The 27379-nt window shown below is 35.1% G+C and overlaps 1 protein-coding gene across 3 annotated transcripts in view; it reads left to right on the plus strand.

Annotated features, from left to right (window-relative positions):
• The window catches only part of KIAA0825 (KIAA0825 ortholog), a 383109-nt gene that overhangs the window by 331509 nt on the left and 24221 nt on the right, over positions 1-27379 (plus strand). Inside the window, exon 21 of one of the 3 annotated variants that reach the window (XM_057739207.1) lies at positions 21774-21826. The exons of the other annotated variants lie outside the window; for them this stretch is intronic. Coding sequence (XP_057595190.1) covers positions 21774-21826 — 53 coding nt within the window. The remainder of the gene's footprint in view (positions 1-21773; positions 21827-27379) is intronic. 3 annotated transcript variants of the gene reach the window in all.

The raw sequence follows: 27379 nt of genomic DNA on the forward strand, positions 1-27379 counted from the left end.
TAAGATCCCACAATCTGCGCAGTGCGGACAAAAGTTGAAAAAAAAAAAAAAACTACTCTCTTAGCAACTTTCAGTTATGTAATACAATATTATTAACTGTAGTCACCCTGCTGGACCTTACATAGTAATTTTTTTTTTAAACCCCTTTTACCTGTGATATTGCTATGTGTTTAGACCCCATGGAAATGCAGGGAAAAACTGTTTGCAGGATCGTTGAGAAATTATACTTGAAAAAAATAAAATAATTCAAGCCACTGTGAGCCAAACCTGTTCTAATCAGAAGAATAGTTCTTTATCTACCCCTGTCTTCAATTTAGATGGGGAGCAGGAGCTGAGGAGATGTTTCTCATTTTTCTTCAGTGCCAAAGATAATTAGGGCAGCCTAGAATCAGTGCAGAGCTGCTTGGAAAAGTTCTGAAGGTCTGGGAAAGTATGCTTTTAAAAGGAAGGTGATATGTAAGCTTACCTCTTTCTGACACCTTACATTAGAAAGGACTGATGTAAAAAATGCTTTTGGGGACCACACATTTCATAAAGTTTCTACTGCAACTTAATAGTCATCTCAGTGGGTTTGCTTTAACTCAGTTGATAATTATAATAGAACAGAGAATGATATTGCATTTTTATTTATATTAGAGTTCTTGGCCATGGACACCTAGGGAGCCCCTAGCTATAACTAAAACCTAATTAGGGGAAAAGAACATTACTGACTCAATTTCTGAATTGGAGAGTAAAAGAAACATAATAATCCCTAATATAAAAACATAAATTCCTTTCAAAATAAATAACTCAAAAGGATACTGCCTTTCAAATATGCACTACACTTCTCCAACCAAAAAAGAATAGCAATGTGGTGTTTTCTAAAACAGAGCTAATTTGATCTGTTGCTAATTCCTCCATTCCAGAGGTATATTTCACAAGCATCACACGTCAATTGGGGAAAGAAGGAGTGGAAGGTTAGTCCACAAATGGCTGATGAACAGTAATGAGACTTTTTATAGAGGAGTCTGAAAGAGTGTGACAGAGAAGCACTGAGAAAGGGTACAAGATGAGAATCCACCAGCTCATGGTATGAGTTTTGGGAAACTCATGATGCAAGAATTAAAAGAACTCTGGGATTTCCTAGGTGGCGCAGTGGGTAAGAATCCGCCTGCCAATGCAGGGGACATGGCTTCGATCCCTGCCCCAGGAAGATACCACATGCTACGGAGCAACGAAGCCCGTGCACCACAACTATTCAGCCTGCACTCTAGAGCCCGTGAGCCACAACTGTTGAGCCCATGTGCTGCAACTACTGAAGCCCACGCGCCTAGAGCCCGTGCTCTACAACAAGAGAAGCCACGGCAGTGAGAAGCCTGTGCACCACAATGAAGAGTAGCCCCCGCTCGCCACAACTAGAGAAAGCCCGTGTGCAGCAACAAAGACCCAACACAGCCAATAAAATAAATAAATAAATAGATAAATTTATTTAAAAAAAAGAACTCTGGAAGAAGATATGAGTATATATATTTCAAAGAGGCTTCTTTGAAGAAGCCACAGAGCACAAATAAACAAAAAACAGCCTGTGCTTCAGAAGGTATCTTGCCTGCCCTATCAGCCGAAAGAAACCAACTATGACCTCTGAATAAAACCTGGGGAACAAAAAGGAACACAACCAAAAGATGGATGAGGAACATATACCTGAAGAGGAATGGCACAGAGAAACACAGCAAATGTCAAAAAAAATTCTCCAAAGTCTCAAGAAATTACAGATAACATGACCTCCTGAAAACAAACTGTCAAAAGAGAGTTCAAAAAGGTGATACAATGAAATAACAGAAGGTGAAAATTGAACAAGAAAACTCAGGAATAAAATGAAGGAGAAACTGGAAGTCATTACAGACATGAATGCCCCATGTAAAAGCAATAAAAATTCGAATATATACTCATGAGAACAAAGTCATGTGGGTCAGAATTGGGAAATTGGGAAGTAAAAACATGGAGGATAAATCTCACAAACCAAATTAGGAAAAAAGAACAATATAAAAATTATTACAAAGATGATGATAGATGTGGCAGACAAAGGAGATCCAACAATCAAAAAATTACTGTTTCTGAAGAAAATAGCAGACAAATGGAACAAAAAATATTCTAATATATAAGAAAACCTTCCTGAAGAAAGATTTGATCTGTATATTACAAGGGCCCTTTATACCTGAGAAAACTTAACATAAAATAATCAACACCAAAACAAATGCTAATACTATTTCTGGTATTTAAGCATAAAATTAAATGGGCATACTACCTGAGAAAGTAAGTCATGTAAAGAGGAAAAAACGGGTTTTTCTAAAACTTCTTCAAAGCAACACTAATGACAGAGAACAGTGGAGCCATGGCTATCAGTTTCCAAGGGCAAAATATGTGATCTAAGAATTTCATTCACAGGAAAGTTTTCTTTCAAACATAAAGACAACATTCTCAAGCAGGTAAGAATTTAGGGATTATAGCACCTGCGATAATTATTATTAGCAAGAAATGAATCAAAATAAAATACATGTAAAAATACTTAACGTTAATCACAGAAATCTTGATACACGGTTCAATGTTATAAATCCTGAGAGTGTAAAAGTAATTATACACAGGGCTTCCTAGGTGGTGCAGTGGCTAAGAATCTGCCTGCCAATGCAGGGGACACGGGTTTGATCCCTGCTCCAGGAAGATCCCACATGCTGCAGAGCAACTAAGCCAGTGCGCCGCAACTATTGAGCCTGCGCTTTAGAGCCTGCGAGCCACAACTATTGAGCCCTTGTGCTGCAACTACTGAAGCCCACGTGCCTAGTGTCTGTGCTCCACAACAAGAGAAGGCACAGCAATGAGGAGCCCGTGCACCACACCACAATGAAGAGTAGCCCCCCACTCACCGCAACTAAAGAAAGCCCGCGCACAGCAAAAAAGACTCAATACAGCCAATAAAATAAATAAATAATAAAATAAATAAATAAATTAATTTATATTAAAAATTATACACAAATCTGCATACACATATATGAACAACTGAGGGTAGAGAAAAAAGGCAAGCGGTAGGCCGGACCACGGATGTGTTAGCACATCCTTTACAATCAGCTCTCAAGAGATGCTGTTTTAAGTACTGACTTTAGTCACTTACAGTACTTTTATAATATTTTTTTCCTTAAATTTAGAGAAATTTTAAAGGAATTCTAACAACTCAGTGAAGAAATGTTTTTCAGAAGTCCATTGATTTTTCTCTTTCACCTCATTTTTTTCCTTTGATTTATTACGTGTTATTAAAGCCAGCATTTATAGACATCCCATTTCAAAAATTTTCATCTCTTTGTATGAACACAGATGCCTGGAAAGACACCAAATATTGAACTTATTTCTGGAAAGTGAGATTTTGAGTGACTATAAACTGCCCTTAATAGACAAGAGCATATAAATAGTTTTAGGGATAAACAGCTTTAAATATCTAGAAAAATGGATATGAGTCAAATATGCAGAAAAGTGGAGTGTCTTTCTGATGTTATCTTTTATATATTCTTCCTTCTTACTTCTTCCTGGAAAAATAAAATAAAAAGGTAAAACTCATTTGATCAGTGTAAGCAGAATGCACAATGTTAATCTTCAGAGGAATTACAAAGGAAGCTAAAGAAAGTTATTTTTCCATAAAGAGCTTACAATTTAACTTGATGGTCTTAAGTTTTTTGCATTTGTTTGACTGCAGGTGTTATATTAACTTTTTATAACAGAAAAAGGATTTGCAAGGAATCAAACTGTGGTAGTTTTAGGTGGCTCTCTTATTCCCTGTTCACATATAAACCACAGCTCTCTTACCCAAGTAAATTGGTAATTTTTTGTTTGGAAATTATTCAAGGTATAAGGCAACCTCTTTGGGAGCTACTTTAATGTGGGCTGGAAAGAGAAAAATGTTGATCCAAACTCTTTATTATACTTAAGAATATATTTTAGTGTATGTCTCAAGTCACTATTTTGGTTTAAAGAAAATCCTCAGCTAAATTGGCAGTTATCAAAGAAGTACAAATTTGTCATATTTGCATAAACCACATTGCTCCACGTAACAAAAGTGAAAGACTGGACTCACACACTGTAGCCTAGATTTTGTAAAAAATTTGTTGCTGCTCTAAAGGTCCTTATTGAGTCAGTTAAGTTGTTTACAGATTTAGCAAGTTATTCAAATATTTTTTTATAATCAGCCAGTTTGACCTTTTTTTTCCCTCCTGAATATATTGTCATGTTTATGGGATTCTGATTGCATAGTTGTAATGGGGTTAACTTCAGTTTTTTAAATCATTTTCATAATAGAAGCTAAAATTTTGAAGATTATGATATCATTTCATGATTGTTAAAGCTCCCAGCTTGACATTTTATTTCTTAAAGTTCATTTAAAAAAGATAGGATAATGGAAAAAATCAGCAGTTACCTAGGCTAATTAGCACAAAATATATGGGGAGGAGATAAGCAGCTGTATTTAATATGATGGGTAACAACAAATTTGTACAAATCAGATACTCAAGTATCTGTTAAATGGGCAGGCTTCCACTGATTGTATTTGCTTTGTGATCTAGTTTCCTTCTTTTTAAGAGTAAATTTAAACATCTGATCATCTTCCAGATAACTTTATGTAGTGTATGTCTTCACTTTAATTGCAGAATTTGAAATGCTTTCTTAAAATCATGAATTTTTATTCACTAAAATTAATCATGATATAATCACAAAGACGTTCTTTCACAGTGAAGACTAGTAACACTTTTTAAGTGGATACTAACAAATTGCTCACTATAGTTGCTTTTGCAACTTTCTATTTTGTATATTGTTTTGTCCTCCAAGGTAAAATGACAGAGTGAGCATATTGCTTAAAAACCAAGATCATCACTCTTTCACTGCCTATCACCCTGTTTATGCTTAACCAAGCATTTATTTATTAGTTCTTAATGGTAAGGGCTACAAGGTTACTACACCTGAGAGAAAAATCTGTAAGACAGGCTTTCTAATTAATCACCGGGAGGGTTCAGGAAGGTCTAGCTATTTCCGTAAATTGAAGCATTTATGCACTTTTGCAATTGTTGATCACGAAAATAGCAGGTAGTGCTTTATTTCTCTGAGTTTCTGTACTTCTATTAGGAGTAGTGAACCATTTACATGCTTCTGTGTGTACACATGGACACCATCATTAAAACTAGGGCCTCTGTTCACCTGAGGACAGATATGGGGATATTTCTAAGAAAACAGAGCAGTGGTACCAGCATCTTAGGAATAATGCTGAAATCACCCATGACACCATCTCAGAACAAAACGCTCTGAGACAGAGCAGTCAAGAGCAACAGACCCTGTTAGGCAGGAGTTACCATATCCAGGACCATTTGTGACTAGTTAAGTGAGCTGGCAGCATTGTTCCATATTGGTTAATTTTACCGAGTTTACAAACAAAAACTGCAGTGAAATTTGCAGCAGTGCTTCAGGTGAAATCATAACTAATTGACAGCGCTGAGGCTCTTTCCCACAGTTACCCTGGGTCACTGGGTTGCAATAGCAACAGATGAAAATGGCACCAGCTCATGCCATATTTACGAGTCTATTTGGGATCACACACTTCTCTCCCCAGTCCTTGGCATCTGCTTTGTTGTATTTCCTGCTGCAGAAGACTCTGCAGCCAGAGGCAAAAAGCATTGCAGATCTTAATAGCTTGTTGCTCCTGTCTCTGGCCGGGTCCCTGACATTGGCAGAGGTCAACACCTAAGCCACATTGCTGGCATAATTTCTCTCTTAAACACAGTAGTGTTCATTTCTTGAGCCTAGCACATGTAAACAATACACAGAAATCTGTCCCCTCTCTGCCTTTGTTCACGTACCTCAGATGCAGCATGACAGACCAGGCCATCTAATCCTCTACTCATACTACTCTTGTGATGGTTCTCTTCTGCCCTCCCCCTCCCTCCCATCTTTCCTCATTTCTGTAGTCCTTACATTCCCATTTTAGTTGCAAGAGATGCAACAAACAGTAGCTTTTCAGTGTGCAGCAGCTCTGTAGATGCTAGCCCACTCCTGGCAATGCTAAAGACATGGCTGTGAGCCCTACCACATTTTACTAAAGAAAAGCACATTCCCTGATGGTTGCTGCTTTCTGTCCTTGTACCACCAGCCAAAGACTGGGGGTCGCCCTTAGAGTGACCTACTTTCTCCACTTCAACCAAAGAAGCTTCACTTTTTTAGGTTTTACATTATCACGCTTCCACAGAACACTTTTAATGGAAATGCTGTTATAGTTTAATAAAAAAAATCTCTAAAAATTCAAAGAAATTAATCACTTAAGGTCCTGATATATATGTTCAAATTCTACATTTCTGGGGAAATAATAGCTCCGAGGAATGATGGAGATGTGCTCTTTAAGTAGGGAGTATAGCAGAGGAGAACAAATCAAGGAGAAGCAGAGTTTCTATAAAAGGGAGCAGAAAGACAAGGAATAGGAGTAGGAGATAATAGTTGTACTGGTGTTGGAATTTTTTTTTCTTTGTGGGCTTGTTTAGTTTGGTAAACAGTAGAGTGAGGGGTGTAATTTCATCCAGTTTGTAGGTCAGTGGTCATGAGCTTAGTGCTGGTTCTGTTTTATTTGTACTGTTGCATACTGGCAGAGTAGATTCTGGCATCTCGTATAGAGATGCTGGTGCTGGCTATTAGTGGTCAGAATGTAGAGCCCAGAAAATGTAAAAGGCTCTGAGGGGCCATGGACAGATTTCCAACAGCATCTTCCACCACTGTCATTTATCCATCAGTAAAACCAGTGGGTACTAATGCAGCCATGTCCTGTTGAACAAGAAAAGACTTGAAGAAGAGAGCTATGAATTTATCACTATGACTGATAACTAAATTTGTCTGAGGTTTTATAAATACTATTCCAACTTTTAAATATCTATTTTATACAACTTTGAATTCCACATGACTATAGGATATATATTTATTGTTGATTCTCAAATATTTCAAATTGGATAAAATTAATTTTTTTAATTTTATTTTATTGAAGTATAGTTGATTTATAATGTTGTGTTAATTTCTGCTGTACAGCAAAGTGATTCCGTTATAGCTAGCTAGCTAGCTAGCTACTTTTTCATATTCTTTGCCATTACGGTTTATCACAGGGTATTGCATATAGTTCTCTGTGCTATACAGTAGGACCTTGTTGTTTATCCATTCTATATATAATAGTTTGCATCTGCTAACCCCAAACTCCCAGTCCATCCCTCCCCCACCCCCTTCCCCCTTGGCAACCACAAGTTTGTTCTCTACATCTGTGAGTCCATTTCTATTATGTAGACAAGTTCATTTGTGTTATATTTTAGATTCCACATATAAGTGATATCATATGGTATTTGTCTTTATTTCTGACTTATTTCACTTAGTATGATAATCTCTAGGTTCATCCATGTTGCTGTAAATGGCATTATTTCATTCTTTTTTATGGCTGAGTAGTATTCCATTGTATATGTGTAACACATCTTCTTTATTTATTCATCTGTTGGTGGACATTTAGGTTGTATCCACATCTTGGTTATTGTGAATAGTACTGCTATGAACATAGGGGTGCATGTATCTTTTTGAATTATAGTTTTATCTGGATATATGCCCAGGAGTGGGATTGCTGGATCACATGGCAACTCTATTTTTAGTTTTTAAAGGAACGTCCATACTGTTTTCCATAGTGGCTGCACCAATTTACATTCCTACCAATAGAGTAGGAAGGTTCCCTTTTCTCCATGCCCTCTCCAGCATTTGTTATTCGTACACTTTTTAATGATGGCCATTATGACCAGTGTGAGGTGGTACCTCGTAGTTTTGATTTTCATTTCTCTAATAATTAGCAATATTGAGCATCTTTTTATGTGCCTGTTGGCCATCTGTATGTCTTCTTTGGGGAAATGTCTATTTAGGTCTTCTACCCATGTTTTGATTGGATTGTTTGTTTGTTGTTGTTGTTGTTGGGTTATATGTGCTGTTTGTATTTTTGGAAATTAAACCCTTGTTGGTCACATTGTTTGCAAATATTTTTTCCCATCCATAGGTTGTCTTTTTATTTTCTTTATAGTTTCCTTTGCTGTACAAAAGCTTGTAAGTTTGATTAGGTCCCACTGTTTTGCCAAAAGCCTTACTTTTGGTTTCAATGTTCATAGGCTTCACTAGCAAAATAACCACTCTACACTCAGTTAAACAAGAATTTAAATAGTTTATTGAATTTACAAAGATTACAGTGTACTAATTGAGAAAAGAATTAACTAAGAAGGAATAGTAAAGACAGAGGTTCATACATCACTGAATTGGGGAAGCACCTACATTCCAGATCCAAACAGTGCTGGGAAGTTCCAAGTGACAGCAGTCTGGAACCCCAGTTGGGAAGGGTCCTGGGCAGTGCATCCACTCCATGGGTGAGGCTTCAGGTTGGAGTTCTGAGGGCTTCTGCTTATAACTCCAGGCCGCAAACTGATGTCATTAGTTTGCATACAAAAATGCATCTCTGGATTTACTTTAACAATGTTGTTGGTTTCACCATGTGAGTCACAAGATTCTCCAGGCCCTGGGGGACTGCCCAGGTCCTCAGGGCTCAAGAAATTTCAAGACTCACTCCCTTTCTTATCATAAGCGCTGTTTAACTTGCTAGCAGCAATTGTTAGGTGTGTAAAGCAAGCATACAGTGCAGGCAAGGACACAGGTTGCTCAGAGGCCTGTTTCTGTCTCTGAGGCCTGAACAAGACTATATTACTAACTTCCCCAACACCCATTTGTTTATTTTTGCTTTTATTTCTATTGCCTTGGGAGACTAACCTAAGAAAACACTGGTATGATTTATGTCAGAAAATGTTTTACTTATGTTCTCTTCTAGGAGTTTTATGGTGTTATGTCCTATATTTAAATCTTTAAGCCATTTTGAGTGTATTTTTGTGTATGGTGTGAAGATGTGTTCTAACTTCAATGATTTACATGTGGCTGTTCAACACCTTTTGCTGAAGAGAGTTTTTCCCAATGTACTTTCTTGTCTCCTCTGTCGAAGATTAACTGACCATAGGTGTGTGGGTTTATCTCAGGGCTCTCTAATCTGTACCATTGATCCATTAGTCTGTTTTTGTGCCAATACCACACCGTTTTGATTCCTGTAGCTTTGTAGTATTGTCTGAAGTCTGGGAGTGTTATACCTCCAGCTCTGTTCTTTTTCCTCAGGATTGCTTTGGTAATTCTGGATCTTTCAAGGTTCCATATAAATTTCAGGATTATTTGTTCTAGTTTTGTGAAAAATGTCATTTTTGATAAGGATAGCATTAAATCTGTAGATTGCTTTGGGTAGTATGGCCATTTTAACAATACTAATTCTTCCAACCCAAGAGCATGGGATATCTTTCCATTTCTTTGTATCATCTTCAATTTCCTTTATTAATGTTTTATACTTCTCAGCATATAGATCTTTCATCTCCTTGGTCAGGTTTATTCCTAAGTATTTTTTTGCCTTTGGTGCAATTTTAAAAGGGACTATTTTTTTTTCTACAATCTCTTTCTGATATTTCATTGTTAGCATAAAGAAATGCAACCAATTTCTGTTTGTTAATCTTGTATCCTGACACCTTGCTGAATTCGTTTATCAGTTCTAGTGGTTTTTGTGTGGAGTTTTTAGGGTTTCCTATATACAGTAGCATGTCAACTTCACATAATTGACATATAATGACAATTTTACCTCTTCCCTTCCAATATAGATACCTTTTATTTCTTTTTTCTTGTCTGATTGCTGTAGCTAGGACTTCCTATACTATGTTGAATAGAAGAGGTGAGAGTAGGCATCGTTGTCGTCTTCCAGATTTTAACAGGTAGGCTTTCAGCTTGTCACCATTGAGTATGACATTAGCTGTGGGTGTGTCATAAATAGATTTTATTAAATTGAGGTATATTCTCTGTATACCCACTTTGGTAATTTTATCATGATGGATGTTGAATTTGGATAAAATTAATTTTAAAAATTTTGGTAATATCTTTTGTGTTCTATTTTGATAATATGAAATCAATTAAAAATCTATATTAGAATTTACTGGAGCTTTAGTAGAAATCATTGATGCTTCATTTATGTATTCATTTATTTATGCCTTATTTTGTTTGGAATAGGATTTAAAATAATAGTTATACATATGCTCCAGATTATAACCCAGATTCTTTCATAGGGAAAAGAAATCAAACTCAGGAATTTAGAAAATTAGTTTAAAGAAACTGGACTCAGTCAACATAGAGTGGAAAGATTATTGATTTGTCCTCAGACAGAAATGGGTATGAATTTTCCCTCTGCCATTTTGCCCCATGACTTTGAGTGCAACATAAGTCTTTTCTGCTAAATGAGTACAGAAAACAAAGCATTGAAAGAGCAGTATGCATAATGTTTTGAGAGTTTACTAGAGCCAGCTCTGCCCTTTACTAGCTGTGTGATTTCGGACAAATGATTTAAGTTCTCTGGGCCTCAGTTTCTTCAGTTATAAAATGTGGATACAATACTAACTGCTTTATAATTGTGAGGATTGAAAAAGTCAGTACATGTAAAGTGTTTCATAAGTACTTAATAATTAACAGACAGTATCACTAGCTGTGTGGCTGACCAATGCAGCATTCTGATCACCAAGGATCACAGGTGCAATTCTATTTTACACTTGATACAGGCAAAGAAAGCCACCCCCTCTCCCTGGGCCTGGCAAATCACCATGGTAGATACAGCTTTTCTCATGTCCTTACCTCTTCACGGTCAGGAGCCAGATAAATGGACCACCCTTTTTCTTACCTACCTAAGCCTGCTCACATTTCCTCTCCAGTGTACCCTTTTCTGCAGTGACTATGTATGCTGATTTCACCCTTCAGATGAGCCTCCCAAATCAACTGGGGGTGGGGGAGGAAGCGTTCTCTTAGAAACCATTTTTAGTATTATCACCTAACTTAGCACTGATACAACACAGTTTAAGCACAATGAAATTGAAGATAGTGTAGTAATGAGTAGAAGGGAGAGAGAAGCAATTTAAGGGTCATAGCTCTAAAAGGTCTCTTCTCTAAAAGCAGAGACATGCAGGAAAGTCAATTCCACAACTAAAAAGTCTGGAAAGAGGTTTTTATGGCAAAGAACTAGGGACTTTTCAAGTCAGAGACAGTGCACTTGAAGGGAAAGAAATCTTGCTGTAGCTGGATCCTGAACTGAGCTCCATCTGCCCAGAGCCATCATTTCTTACCCTGATGTCTGTGAAGTAGACGGCAAGGAGCTCAGGCCTAACTTAACCTGTCACCAGACAAACATTCTGTCACCAGCACAGACAGGGTAGTTCAGAAAAAGTTCTTGTCAGCTGGATAAAGAACTGCCTTTATATCCCTACCATTTGGATGCTTCCGCTTCCAGATACTGTGCAATCAGCAAGTGTCCATATGAAGATACTTTAGTCATTTCCTCAAAATAACAATCTATAAAACATAAATAGTAAATTTCTTTTTACCATAAAAGAAAATTAGATTATCAGAAGGAGAGGCTATAAATCATGTTATACATCTGAACTTTTTATGTACCATACATAATAACTAATCACTTGGCTATCAGGGCACTGGGGAAATTACAATAAATTATATTTTGTGGGGTATGCATCACATGAACGAAACCAAGAATATTATAGAAGTGACCTTCACCTTGTGTGATGTCATAGAAAAAATGATGCTGCCCTAATAACTTCATAGGGTTAATTAGTTTCAGAGAACACACAAGAGGCAGCGATGTCACAGAGCTTTTTTTTACTTTCTTTCCCGTGGGAAGTTGAGCTAATAAAAATGAAAAACATTTCAAGTAGCTAAGTAAAGAAGAATTGCATAGAGTTAGAAGGAAATGCTTTAGTGCTGTCCCCTTAGAAGGCCTAGTTCTCTTTCTCTGTAAGCTGCAAATCTTATTCTTTTCTTGTGCATCTTTTCCCATAGACTTGGGGATCTTTGAAATGACCATTGTTTTCAAAACCTGCTCTGAAGATGGATTTTTTAAAATTTGCTGAAGAACACGAATCCTTTTAATCAGACAGGAACCTCTGCAGATAGGGAGACGTTTATCTGTATAAAATATGCAGCTTTGTTTGGTCTCACCGCTTGGATCCCCAGTGGGGGTGGAGGTAAAGTTTCCACAGTCATGCTGATTTCAGATGAATAGATTTGCTGGTGTCAAAGACAGGCTGCGGCACTCCTCTGGCATCTGGGGTACAGAAGGCTAAATCTTCTGAATAGAGCCATTGATGATTACATTTTGGGGAAACTTAATCATAGAGTAATTAGGCTTTAATTCTTACAAAAACTTACAATTAATTGGATCTCTTATACAACTTTTTTTGTTTGATTTAAAGTACCATGTAGGTTAGTTATAGAAACTTAATTTAAATATGGATTTAATTAGAATTGTTTTATGATTTTAATGAGTCTTAAAAGTCTTTTGATGAGCAGCCAGTATAATTATGGTATTTAAAATGATTGGCTAAATGCATACTTTTATAATTTACCTTTCAGGAAACTGTATTTTTATGGAAGCTATTTTTTGTATGATGAATTGTTTCATTTTATGTTCAGTTTTTGTAGGAATGGGTACTTATTCCTGCCCCTAATCACCCAAGTGTTTTCTCTCTAGAATGAAATTAAACTTTCATGGAATCAAAAGCATCAGGCAGTAGCCCAATTCCACAAATTTAATCACAGAATTAGTTTTATTTTTACTATAAAGGAAACTGAATCACTGCTAAAACTTTTAGCTGGGGATTCAATTTTCCTACATAATCAGGTACAAATAGGTTACCTGAAGACAAGCTCTTTTCCTGTAGAGAAAAATGTGATTTTAGGCAAATGACTTGAATTTTTTTTAAATGAAATGCAATATGGAGTTGTCAACTTTTTAATGCACTGTCAAAACAACTAGAAATGAGTACTTTCAGTAAACATAAAAATTTTAAATTAGAAAAGGAAAACATTAGATACTTTCTCCCCTTTGAGTTGGTTCCAATCCAACCTACACTAAATCAGATAACCTGCATTTGATATTTTTTGGCTGATTAAAAATTAGATATATTAAGTAATATTAGGACACATTTTTAATTTACATTTTTAATGACATTATTATGTTCTAGCCTTTATATGTTCTATTTTAAGGTCAAATTATTTACGTGTGCTTGAAAACCAGTCAATGCAGTTTACATATCAAAAGAGTATAGGAGAAATACCATATGGTCATTGCAATAGATGTAGAAAAACATTTGACAAAACAATTTCATGATAAAAAACTCTGAGCAAACTAGGAACGAAAGTGAACTTATTCAACTTGATAAACAGCTCCTGTGAAAAACCTACAGCTAACATAACACTCAGAGATCAGGAACAAGGCAATGATGTCTTTTATTTAACATTTACTGAAGATCCTAGCCAGTGCAATAAGACAAGCAAAGGAAAGAAAAGGCATGTAAATGGAAAAGGGTAAAGTAAAATGTCCTTAATTGCAGATTACATGAAATATACGTAGAAAACCCTAAGGGATCCACAAAATAGCTGTTAAATCTTATAATGGAAAAGAACCCAAAAAAGAATATCTATATGTATACAGCTGATTCACTTTGCTGTACACCTGAAACTAACACAACATTGTAAATCCAACTATACTTGAAATAAATAAACAAATCTACTGAATAAATTCAGAAAAATTGCAGGATACAAGGTCAAAATAAAAACTGGCATTTTTATAAACTAGTGACAAACATTTGACAATGAAAACTTTTAAAACCTCCATTTAAAATAGCATAAAAAATAGCAGAAAGAGAGTATACAAAGTAATCCGCAATTACACGATCAATTTATTTTTGAGAAAGATACCAAGCTAATTCAATGGAGACAAAAAACACACAACATAATCTTTTCAACAAATAATACTAGAATAATTAGATATCTGTATGGGGAAAAATATTAGCCTTGATCCTTACCTCATAACTGCTACAAAGATTAACTCAAAATTAATATTAGGTTTAAATATGAGGACCTAAACTATTAAACTTCTAAAAAAAAAACACAGAAGAGAAAATATCTGAAATACCAGATTAGGCAAAACACTGGACAAAAATTAAGCAGGACATAAAAAGCACAAACTATAAAAGAAGAAATAAAGTTTAAAATAGATTCTTATCAAGGTCAAAAATTATGTTCTTACAAAAGACAAAGAAAACAGAAATCCATGCCAAGGCTGGAAGGAAATTTTCACAGAATATTTCTGACAAAGAGCTTGAATCTAGAATATGTAAAGAACTCTTAAAACTCAATAAGAAAAAGACAAAGGTGATCCAGTTATACATATACATATATCCATTGTTTTGCAGATTTTTTCCCCATATAGGTTATAACAGAATGTTGACTAGAGTTCCCTGTGCTATACAGTAGGTAGTTATTGATTATCTATTTTATATATAGTAATGTGTATATGTTAATCCCAAACTCCTAATTTATGCCTTCCTTCCCACCTTTCCCCTTTGGTAACCATAAGTTTGCTTTCCAAGTCTGAGTCTGTTTCTGTTTTGTAAATAAGTTCATTTGTATCATTTTTCAAGATTCCACATATAAATGATACCATATGATATTTGTCTTTCTGACTTACTTCATTTACTATGATAATCTCCAGGTCCATCCTAGAGATGCCATTATTTGCTGCAAATGGCAAAGTTTCATTCTTTTTTTATGGCTGGATAATACTCCATTGTATACCACATCTTCTTTATCCAGTCCTCTGTCAATGAATATTTAGGTTGCTTCCATGTCTGAGCTATTGTAAATAGTGCTGCAATGAACAACAGGGTGCATGTATCTTTTTGAATTACGGTTTTCTTCAGATATATGCCCAGGCATGGGATTGCTGGATCATATGGTGGTTATACTTTTAGTTTTTAAGGAACCTCCATACTGTTCTCCATAGTGGTTGTACCAATTTACATTCCCATCAACAATGTAGGTGGGGTCCCTTTTCTCCACACCCTCTCTTTATTGTTTGCAGACTTTTTGGTGATGGCCATTCTGACTGGTGTGAGGTGATACCTCATTGTAGGTTTGATTTGCATTTCTCTGATAATTAGCAATGTTGAACATCTTTTCATGTGCTTTTTGGCCATCTACATGTCTTTGAAGAAATGACTATTTAGATCTTCTGCCCATTTTTTGATTGGGTTGTTTGTTTTTTTTTTTAATATTGAGCTGCATAAGCTGTTTGTATACTTTGGAGATTAATGCCTTGTCAGTCACTTTGTTTGCAAATGTTTTCTCCCGTTCTGTGGGTTGTCTTTTCAGTTTGTTTATGGTTTCCTTTGCTGTGCAAAAGCTTTTAAGTTTAATTAGGTCCCATTTGTTTATTTTTGTTTTTATTTTCATTACTTTAGGAGGTGGGTCAAAAAAAGATATTGCTGCAGTCTATGTCAAAGAGTGTTTTCCTCTAAGAGTTTTATAGTATACAGTCTAACATTTAGGTCTTTAATCCATTTTGAGTTTATTTTTGTGTATGGAATTAGAGAATGTTTTAATTTCATTCTTTTACATGCAGCTGTCCAGTTTTCCCAGTACAACTTATTGAAGAGACTGTCTTTTCTCCATTGTATATTCTTGCCTCCTTTGTCATAGGTTAGTTGACCATAGGTGTGTGAGTTTATTTCTGGGCTTTCTATTATGTTCCATTGATCTATATGTCTTGTCTGTTTTTGTGCCAGTAACACATTGTTTTGATTACTGTAGCTCTGTAGTATAGTCTGAAGTCAGAGATCCTGATTCCTCCAGCTCCATTTTTCTTAATATTTCTTTGGCTATTCAGGGTCTTTTGTGTTTCTATATAAATTTAACATTTTTTTTACTCTGTTCTGTGAAAAATGGCATTGGTAGTTTGATAAGGATTGCATTGAATCTGTATATTGCCTTGGGTAGTATAGTCATTTTGGCAATATTGATTTTTCCAATCCAAGAACATGGTATATGTTTCTGTGTGTTTGTGTCATCTTCAGTTTCTTTCATCAGCGTCTTACAGTTTTTGGAGTACAGGTCTTTTGATGCCTTAGATAAGTTTATTTCTAGATATTTTATTCATTTTGATATGATGATAAATGGGGTTGTTTCCTTAATTTCTTTCTGATTGTTTGCTGTTAGTGTATAGACATGCAACAGATTTCTGTGCATTACTTTTGTATCCTGCAACTTTACTAAATTCATTGATGAGCTCTAGTAGTTTTCTGTTAGTGTCTTTAGGGTTTTCTATGTATAGTATCATGTCATCTGCTAACAGTGACAGTTTTACTTCTTCCATAAACAAAATTAAAGACAACCTATGGACTGGGAGAAAATATCTGCAAATAATGCTACCAAGAAGGGCTTAATTTCCAAAATATACAAACAGCTTATACAGCTCAATATAAAAAACAAACAATCCAGTCAAAAAATGGGCAGAAGATCTAAACAGACATTTCTCCAAAGAAGACATATAGATAGGCAACAGGTACATGAAAAGATGTTCAACATTGCTAATTATTAGAGAAATGCAAATCAAAACTGCAGTGAGGTATCACCTCAAACCAGTCAGAATGGCCATCATGAAAGTCTACAAATAATAAATGCTGTAGAGGGTGTAGAGAAAAAGGAACCCACCTATACTATTGGTAAGAATGTAAATTGGTACAGCCACTATGGAGAACAGTATGAAGGTTCCTTAAAAAACTAAAAATAGAAATACCATATGTCCTGGGGATCCCACTCCTGCACATATATCCAGAAAAGACAAAAGCTTTAATTTGAAAAGATATACACCCCTTAATATTCATAGCAGCACTATTTACAATAGCTAAGACATGGAAGTAATCTAAGTGTCCATTGACAGGTGAATGGATAAAGAAGATGTGGTGTATATATATACAATGGAATATTACTCAGCCATAAAAAAGAATGAAATAATGCCATTTGCAACAACATGGATGGACCTAGAGATCTTCATACTAAGTGAGGTAAGCCAGACAAAGACAGATATCACATGGTATCGCTTATATGTGGAAGCTTTAAAAAAAAAAAAGATACAAATGAACTTATTTACAAAACAAATAGGTCCACAGACATAGGAAACAAACTACAGTTACCGAAGGGGAAAGGTGAGGGAGGGATAAATTAGGATCTTGCAATTAACATATACACACTACTATATATAAACTATTATAGATAACCAACTACGACCTACTGTATAGCACAGGGAACTATAGTCAATATTTTGTAATAACCTATAAGGGAAAAGAATCTGAAAAAGAATAGATATATATATGTATAACTGAATCATTTTGCTGTATACCTAAAACTAACCAACATTGTAATCAACTATACTTCGATTAAAAAAAAAAAAAGACAAAATTTTCAGTTTTTTAAATGGGGGAAAGATTTAAACAGACACTTCACAAAAGATGATATATAAATTGCCAATAAATGCAGGTAAAAATATTCAACATTACTAGCTATCAGGGAAATGTAAAGTATAACCATAATGAGATCCTAATACATACCTACTAAAATGACTAAAATTAAAAGGACTGACAATAATAAGTGTTCATATACATGTGGAGTGACTGCAACTTCCATACATTGCTGGTAGGAATGAAAAATGGTACAGCTGCTTTGGAAAACAGTCTGACAGTACTTCATTGGGTTAAACATACATTTATCACAGTAACCAGCAATTCACTCCTAGTGAGGTAAAAACATGTCCACACAAAGATATGGTTACAAATGTTCATAGCAGCATTATTCATAACAGCAAAAAGGGTGGCAACCCAAATATCCATCAGTTATGAAATGGATAAACTATGGTATATCTCTACTATGAAATACTATTCAGCAATTAAAAGGAACAAAATATTAATAACTCAAAAACATGAATGAATCTCAAAGATTTGCTATGTGTAAGAATAAAAAACTAAAGTTCAGGTACTATATGATTCCAATAACATGAAATTCTAGAAAAAGCAGAACTGTAATGATATACAGTGGATCAACTGACTGCCTAGAGCCAGAGTTGGGAAATTTTATTGAGAGCAAAGCAGCATGAGAAAACTTTTTGGATGAAGGAACTTGTCTGTTTCTCATTGTGGTGGTTCAATCAATTTAATTCAATTTAATTGTATGACACTGCCAAAATTCATTAAACTGTTCATTTAAAATTCATTAATTTTACTGTATATATATAATACTTCAACAAAGGGCATTTCTAAAATAATTTTTATATATGGAGTTTCTCAAGAATTCAAATGGTATAGTTCAGATGAAGTCTTTTATCTATAGTGTATCCTTTCACCTTTAATGATTTGTACATCTAGTTTTTCCTTGACTACAGAATTATAATGTTTAATCAAAAGGTCTGCAAATGACTAATAAACCTATTAGTCATTTTACTATTTAGATCTTTTCTTTTTATGGAATAGGCCAAAGGAGACCCAAAATTGGCTAAAAGTTTTGGAAGTGATTCAGTCTCCTTACCATGACAACACTGCTCTTTTAAGAATGTATTCAGTGGATCCTGGGTTTTGGTATCAAAAGATACAATCATAAAGGAGTAATTCTATGATTTTTGTTTTTTTCTTTGCTTTTTAGACTGTAATAACTCCACGTAACTACTAGATAATGGAAATGAAGGTGACTGGTGGGAAACATGCAATTAAATGAGATTATAAATCATGCTCATTGGAAAGGTCAATGTCATTTTGATACTTTTGAAATTTTCAGGGCAACTAACAAGTATGTTCCTTTGTCTGCCTTTCTACTAACCTCACCCACCTTCATGGTCAATTAAATCAACCTGATATGAAACTACCAGTATTACTAACAGAATGTCAAATGTTGTATAGACAGAAGCATCTACTGAATGCAAGTTAATATATTAACCAAAATGGTGCCTTTCCTCTATGGTTATGCAAATGCCCAATTTATTGCTTCTTTTTGGCTTCCATTCACTCTTTCATAAAGTGTCTTTTATCTTCAACACTGTATTTTCTGAACTAATGCTAAATTACTACACAGAAAATTGAGCATTTCTAGGACTTTGGAACGAAGCAGACTCACTCTATTGAAGATAATCTTCTTAAATTACTGATTGTGACTTAAGAGATGTTATCTAAGTAACTATCAAATTATCTGCTTATTTTAAATTTTGTTTCCTATTTATTAAAGTTTTTTAGTAATTATTTTCTTTAAAAAGCAAAAAGTCCAGCTAGTTATTCTATGCTGAGAAAATTAACCAGTATGTTCTGGATCAAGTATTTACATCTTAAATATCCAAATATATAAGTAGAATTAATTAAGAAAAATATATTTGTTTTCAAATACTTAAAGGGCTCTTACCTACCATGGAAGATAGTCATTATCTTGAAATTTTAAGCATTCAATTTAATGAATTTTGGTAATTTCATACAGATAAACTGATTTAAATTGATTGTACCTCTACAATCAAGACACAGAAGAGTTCCCTCATCCTAAAAGGTTCTCTTTGCTCTCGATAATATTTCCCACCTCTGGCTCTAGGCAGTCACTTACCTACCACAGGAGATGATCTTGTTTTGAGTTGTTTCAGAGTGTAATTTTTACTAATGGATATGAGTTAAAGACATTTCAGTATGACATAAGGAAGAACTTTCTGACAATTAGATATGAACTCTTCATCAATTAGAGAGGTCTGAACACTTGCAAATTAAAATCAATGCCTCAAAGTCTCTTCCCATTCCAGGGTTCTATGACTGTCTTGTTTGTGCTTTGGAAAGGCATGTTCTACTTAATTGCATTTTTCTGAATAACCCTAAGTTAACTCCGGGTAACTTCAGGTTTTTGTTTCAACACTAGGTGACAGTCTTTATAAAAAGTGTTATAAAAGTGTTCTGTCTTATTTTCTTGGTGTACATTGTGCAAGATTTTTTTTTTAATGATTGAGAATGTTGTGATGACTTGGAGTCACCACCATTTCTGAACATTAATCATCACTGACAAAATTATCAGTGAAGAATATGAGGGAATTTAAGTTCTGTAATTTGCTTTTTAAAAAATAACTCCCTAGTCTCAGTTTTCTTTGTTTTTCATCTTTTTCTCTTCCCCACCCCCACCCCCCCAGTAGACTCCTCTTTCCACTGTCTGTCCCTAATTGCATCAACTGGCTTGCCAGTCTGAATCTGAATTGACTAAAAAATGCCAGTTTTCTTTGTTGCTTGTCTCCATGCCCTCTAACCAGATATTTCAGATTTACCTCTTCTTCTTCCTATTCAACAACTCTCTAGCCACGCCAACCCTTCCCCTTCTTTACCCCATCTTATCCTTATCATATGCCTGCATGGATTATTTCAACCATCTCTTTGTTTCCAGTCTTTCCCAGTTCTGATTCACTTTTGTATTTCACTGTCAAATTAAGCTTGTCCCAATTCAGGATCAATTCCAAACTACTTCCGCCAGGCTTTTAAATCCCTCCACAAATGACTCTGCTACATGACTTCAGATTCATTTGTTGTTCTAGTCACACTGTCCCTTTTCGCCTCTGGAACACGTTTCCTATCCTAGTGTCTTTGCTTGACATGACACTGTTGCTCAGTCATCTTTACACTATCCAAACTGAAGGCATCCAAGTACTACCTCCTTCACAAAACCTTCTCTGTCAGCTCCTATCCATCCCAACTTCTGCCCTTTTTCAACTTCTAATGAATGGAGAATGCTTAGCTCTCAATAACTCCTTCATTTTTACACATCAGCTCCACCTCTATGCTGGATTGTACAGTCCCCAAGGGCAGAGACCAAATCCTATATTGAATTTGTTTCCCCATAATGTCAAGTACAATGCAGGGCACATAGTATATAGTATTTCTAGCTTTACAATGTACTTTTCACATTTATTTTCTCTCTTACTTTATATCCCATAAATAACATAAACACCTGCAGACTGACGTATCTGTTGTCATTCATTCCTTGCTTACCTGAATATCACTGTCATTTATCGTCCTGAAAAATTTCCTCTTACCTCTTCTCTTCTCCCAAATGTAAATATTATTCACTACTTTATGAAGGTCAATAAATATTAGCATCGATATATCAGTAAGGAAAGAAAACCATAAAAGCAAAAGTATGAATTATCTACACTATACTAAAGTCAATCCTAATCATTAAAGGTTATGTAGAGTTTTTTCTAAATTTTTAAGTGGACTAAACTTATATGTAAATAAAACAGAGACCCACAATTCTTTATCTGCAATTCTGAAATACAAAAACTTCTTAAGCTGAAAGTCTTTGTAAGTTTATAGTCTTAATTTATCCCACTTAAAATGAATGTTTATATGTTTTGCTGCAAATATGTTAATGTATTTGGTTATGGGGTACTGCCCCAGACCCTACTGGGGATGTTACCTAATAAAAAGAATATGTATTGTATTACCTTTTTAAAATCTAAAAAGGGTCTGAATTCTGAAAATGACCTAATGGTTTCAGATAAAGGATTATGGATCTGTAATACATTTGTATGGTGCTCTGCAACCCTTCATTTCATCACATCATTTGATCCTCCAAATAATGTTATAAGATAGCTATTATTATTATTTCCATTTTCTAGATTAGAAAAGAAAGATGCAGAGAGATTAAGTGACTTGATGGTTAATGATAGAACTGAATCTCATGTTTTCTAATTTTAAGTCCTTATCCCTTTTCTATGTCGATACTTTGAGCAGATGCTTTGGAAGTCATTCTGAGTTGTGGATTCTTCATAGACAAAATACAGAAGGTACAAACTTAAGATAAAATGGTGATTTAAAGAGATACCAAAGATTATGTTTCCTCTGACTTGAACATTTGGAGTCTAATACTTTCTAAAGACTATATGCATATATATGTACATGTATATATGTACATATATAAGTAGTTTTGTAAAATTAATTTCACTCCTCTTTAATATAATTTATGTGATAACAGTACAAAATCTGTACCTAAGTTTCTTAAATGTTTTCATATATAAAGAATAGGAGATTTTTGTTGACCTTGGAGAAGATAGGAGCCTTCCTTTTAGACTAAGAACAGAAAACAGCTAAAACGTTCTAACATAAGGAGTATGAGGTATATGTTTAGGTAGCTGGTGAATTTGTTTAAAAGCAGAAGAGAAAATAAAGAAACCAAAATGGGATGGCAAGTAGGATGGCTTTCCCGAATGAGAATTCTTCTAAGAAAAGGACAAAAGAACTTGAGTCCAGGGACTGTATCCTAGGCATACGTGTGTTCCAAGTGTTCAGCTGGGTGCTTGGGCTTAGTAAATGTCCAACAGATGAATGACTACCAAACGAAGCTAAGTAGGATTGCAAGGATAGGCAAATATTTCCGAATCCTGTTGTTTAGAGCTGAAAAACAAAGCTGCATCAGGTTTACGATATTCATAGAATGGGTCATCACAGTTTTGTAGAACTAAAACTTCCTTAATTCCCATATTCTAAGAAAAGCACTGAGTTTTGAGTGAGCCAACTGAAATTTACATTCTAGCTTGGCCACTGGACAGCTGTGTGGCCTGGTACGAATTACATGTAAAAAATCCCAGTTTCCTTAATTGTAAAAATAGGGATAATATTTACTCTGAATAGCTGTTTTAGCATTAAATTAGATAGCATATATGGAAGGGCTAATACAGCACCCAATATATGGTGATCCTTCTTTGCCACCCTGCTTGCTTCCTTCCATCCTTTCATCCATCCTTCCATCATTAACATCCATAACATCTTTCCAAAGCAGCCAACTCTGGCCATACTTTTGGTATAGTCTGAACCTAGGTCAGAAAAAAACCCACAAAATTCACTTCTTGCTGTTCTGTGCTCAGGTATACAAGAACACTTGGGGCAGAAGAGGAGAAAGGTAGGCTACAAGAAGGGCTTTAACTACTGACAACCTGCTCTGTGCCTTCCTAGAGATACCACAGTGCTACCTACCTGTTTACTCATTCATTCCTCAAGTATTTGCTTTGTGGTATTACCAGGTATAATACTTCACTAGATTCTGAAATTACTGAGATAATAAATTCAGTCTTCAAAAAGGCAGGGGACCACATGGTAGGAAACACAGAAGTTTAAAAAATAATTGCAAATCATCTCTTAAGGCATATAACACTAGAAGTCAGTAATCATATACCTCTGTATTACCAAAAAGAAAAAATGAGATAACTTGCCTGAGAGAAGCAGAGGAGGAGTCTGGAGACATAGGTGGACAGAGAAAACTTGGCAGAAGAGGGGACATTTAACATATTCTGAAAGATCTTTAACCTTTAAAATCTCTTAGGATTTTTCCATCTTCAGTCATGGTTAAACGATAAAGAATGAAATTGACATATCAAAATTTCAATAAATGTTTTATTCTTTTCATTGGATCAAGTTTTTACTATAATATGCTGGTTTCCATTCTCTTTACGTTGATGTAGTTTTGTTCTCTCCTAGCTCCCCTCCTGGCTGGATGAGCCACAGCACGTCTTACAGCAGTAATATATTAGGTTAATAAAGCAATTATTTAATTGACTCTAATTTCATTGGCATTTCTATTAGCTAAAGGAAAGAGGTTCAATCACTGTTTACATTTGTAAAGCCAATATTATGGTTTAAATTATGGCCTTTGGACAAAATTGAAAATTGAAGCCTGATAATCCTTAAAGCAATATTTACAGAGGACTCTGTCTTTGTAAAGAATAAAGGGAATGGAAACAAGAGCACGTTAAATCAGAAGGGCTTTTAAATATTCATTTTGCAATCAGCTTCACTGGTTTCCAGGCCACTATCTACCTTCCTCATTCTTTTTGTGAAGAAATACCAAATCTCTTGCTTAAATTATCCTGTGAAATATAAACTATTGCTTCGCCTTCTGTTTTCTTATTTTTTTCTTTCTTTCTTTTTTTTTTTTTGATTCTGAAGTACAGGAGTTCCAGATATAACTCTCACAGTATAGTACAAATATTGTTTTTCAACAGAAATATCTTGGGAGATACTGCTAAAATCAGTAATTCAAAAATGCAGACATTTTGGATAGGTAGTTTCTGATTTAAAATGGGTGCTACCTAACAGCTCCTAGTAAAACTTCTTCCAACCACCCAATAAAATAACTATAAAAACAATAAAATTGATAAAAACTCACAACTCCAAAATCAATCAGTAATCCTGCTGTCAATGGTTTTCCATGAACCACAAGATGATGGAAGCGGTCTAGATAGAGTTCTCCTCCTTTAAAGATGAATGATCCAAAGAACCCAAATGATGCTTGTGAAAATATGCTCCAGTTTAGGGGAGCATGAAAATCATTCTGGGAAAAAAAAAAAAAACAGGAACATGCTTAATATGGGGATCAGACAAAAAGGTTAGAACACTCTGTAGAAGCCTCCATAGGATATATGGCATAGCCTCTTAACTGTAGAAACCCTCAGGTTACAATCTGTAATGCAAGAAAGAGAAGTGGATGAGATGCAATAACAAGAGGCCAAAGTAACAACAGAAGTGGATAAGATTTGGAAAAAAGAAAAGGGATTTAAGTTGGCACTAAATAAAATCAACAATTTTTAGACAGTTAATTTTAAGAAAGAGGAAAACAGATTTAAAGCATGTAGGAAGGAAAAAAATAAAGCAGGTTACCTAAAAAAGGACAAAATTAGGCTGGGCTTAAGCCTCTCTGAAGCATTAAGTGCTATGAGATGATGGCACATCTACAGCATTTGTTTAGTGCCACCTTTGACTTACAGAAAAGTGACAAAAATAGTACATAGATTTCTCATTTACCCTTCACCCAGATTCCCCTTATGTTTAACATCTTACATAACCAAAGAACACTTATCAAAACTAAGAAATCAACCTTGGGATATATTTCTTAACTAAAATACAGAACTTTTTTCTACTAATGTTGTTTTGTTGTTCCAGGATCCCACATTGCACTTACTTGTCATGGCTCCTTGGTCTCCTCCAATCTGTGCCAATTCCTGAGTCTTTGTCTTTCATGACCTTGACACTTTTGAAGGGTACTGGTCAGTTATTTTGTAGACTGTGCCTCAATTTGTTTGTCTAATGCTTTCTCATTAGATTAAGGTTGTGCATTATTGGGAAGGAAAGCATAGAGGCAATGGGCCCTTCTCAGTATCTCATATCAGGGATTAAATAACATTAGTATGTCTTATTACTGGTGATGTTACTCTTGGTCACTTACTTAAGCTGGTGTTTGTTAGGATTCTCTAACGTTGTTACTATTTTTCCTTTGTAATTACTAAATATTTATAGAGGGAGGTACTTTGACCTTATGCAAATATCCAATTTTTGCATAAACTTTTAACCACTAATTTTAGTATCCATTGTGTGGCAATATTGCTCTGGTGTTTTAATGGTGATTTCTATTTCTCTTATTCCTTTGTATTGTTATTTGAGGAAGAGTTGTCACTTATCCCCCTATTTATTCACTTATTTATATTAGTTTGGAATCATGGATATTTATTATTTGGTTATAATCTAATGTAATCATTATTTATTTTCTTGCTCAAGCTGTTCCAACTTTGGCAATTGACAAATTTTCCAGGCTGGCTCCTAAGCCCTTTTTATATAGTACCATCTTTTTTTAATATCCTCCTTACTTTCTGATGCTCCAGGCTCATAGTGTGTTTTCCCTGCCCTAGTCCTAGAATTAGCTGTTTCTCTAAGAAGTCCTGTTTTTTTGCGTGGAATTTATAAACCAAGATTTAGGTGCTGGCTGTTCATTGTTACAGGGGTACTTTCTAGCTCCTTTCAGTGGACAGAGCTAGGAAACACATGTGTAGATACTAACGCATACAAACACATCAAAATTTATTTCCATATCATTTATATGTAAATATATTAAAAGAGTAAGTTCATATTGATATCCACAATTTTAATCCAACACGACAGAGCTCATTCTAGATTTCCTCCCTTATTTGTAACTTCTTTCTCTGACAGTAAGAAACATGGCTCCCGTTTTCTATAATTTATTTGATAACTCTAGTATATAAACGTAAGTAAAAATATCTTTAAAAGCATTTAAAAAATACTTTAAAAATCTAAAAAAAAGATTTTTTTAACCTAAGAGAGTAGTTTTTAGATTTCCTAATGCATATCTCTGTTCGAAACAAATTGCCAGGACTTCCCTGGTGGCACAGTGGTTAAGAATCTGCCTGCCAGTGCAGGGGACACGGGTTTGAGCCCTGGGCTGGGAAAATCCCACATGCCGCGGAGCAACTAAGTGGTGCATCACAACTACTGAGCCTGTGCTCTAGAGCCCGTGAGCCACAACTATTGAGCCCACGTGCCACAACTGCTGAAGCCCACATGCCTAGAGCCTGTGCTCCACAACAAGAGAAGCCACTGCAATGAGAAGCCTGTGCACCACAACGAAGAGCAGCCCCCGCTCACCACAACTAGAGAAAGCCTGTGCAGCAATGAAGACCCAATGCAGCCAATAAATAAATAAATAAATTTGTTAAAAAAAAAAAGAAAAGAAAGAAACAAATTGCCAGGTAGGGAACATCATTTGTGAACAGCTCTTTTGTCTTTAGTCTTAAAACATTCAGTTAACATGCTGCTTTCTAGAGTTCCTTAGCTTGGCTCCTTTCTTGTCCACCCTCTTCAGTGTAGTTATGTGATTCATTTGTAATATTGTTTGATTCCCATGTCAGAGTCTGTATTTCATATTCCCCCCACATCCTAGATGATTTTGTTGTTGCTATAATAAAATTCACTCTTTGTGATGTACAGTTCTATATGCTTTGACAAATGCACAGAGTCATGTGTCTACCACTAGAATTCCCTGCAGTATAATTTCATCAACCCCTAAACAAGAGTCACCCCTTTATGGATAATCTCTCCTCCCATTCCTGAATCCTGGAAAGCACTGATCTCTTTTCTTCTCTGTACTTTTGCTTTTTTAGGAGTGTCTGTCATGTAAAACAGAATCATACTACATATAGCCATTTGATTCTGTCTCCTTTCACTTAGGAAAATGCATTGAAAATTCACCCAAATTGTTGTGTGAACCAATAGTTTGTTCCTTCTTATGGGTGAGTTATATTTTATTGTATGAAATAGTTTAAGAGCATCTGGGTTGTCTATAGTTTGGGGCTACTGTAAATAAAGCTGCCATAAACATTTGTTTATAGGGTTTTATGTGAATGTAAATTCCTTTTTCTCTTAGGAAGACACCTAGGAGTGGGATAACAGAGTTATATGATAGATGTATATTTAACTTTTTAATAAACTGCCAAAAACACTACCCAAAGTGGCTGTACAATTTTGCATTCCCACCTATCTATAGCATTTTAAGGAGA

Source organism: Hippopotamus amphibius, chromosome 1, assembly GCF_030028045.1.
Source record: "Hippopotamus amphibius kiboko isolate mHipAmp2 chromosome 1, mHipAmp2.hap2, whole genome shotgun sequence".
Classification (NCBI taxonomy): Eukaryota; Metazoa; Chordata; class Mammalia; order Artiodactyla; family Hippopotamidae; genus Hippopotamus; species Hippopotamus amphibius.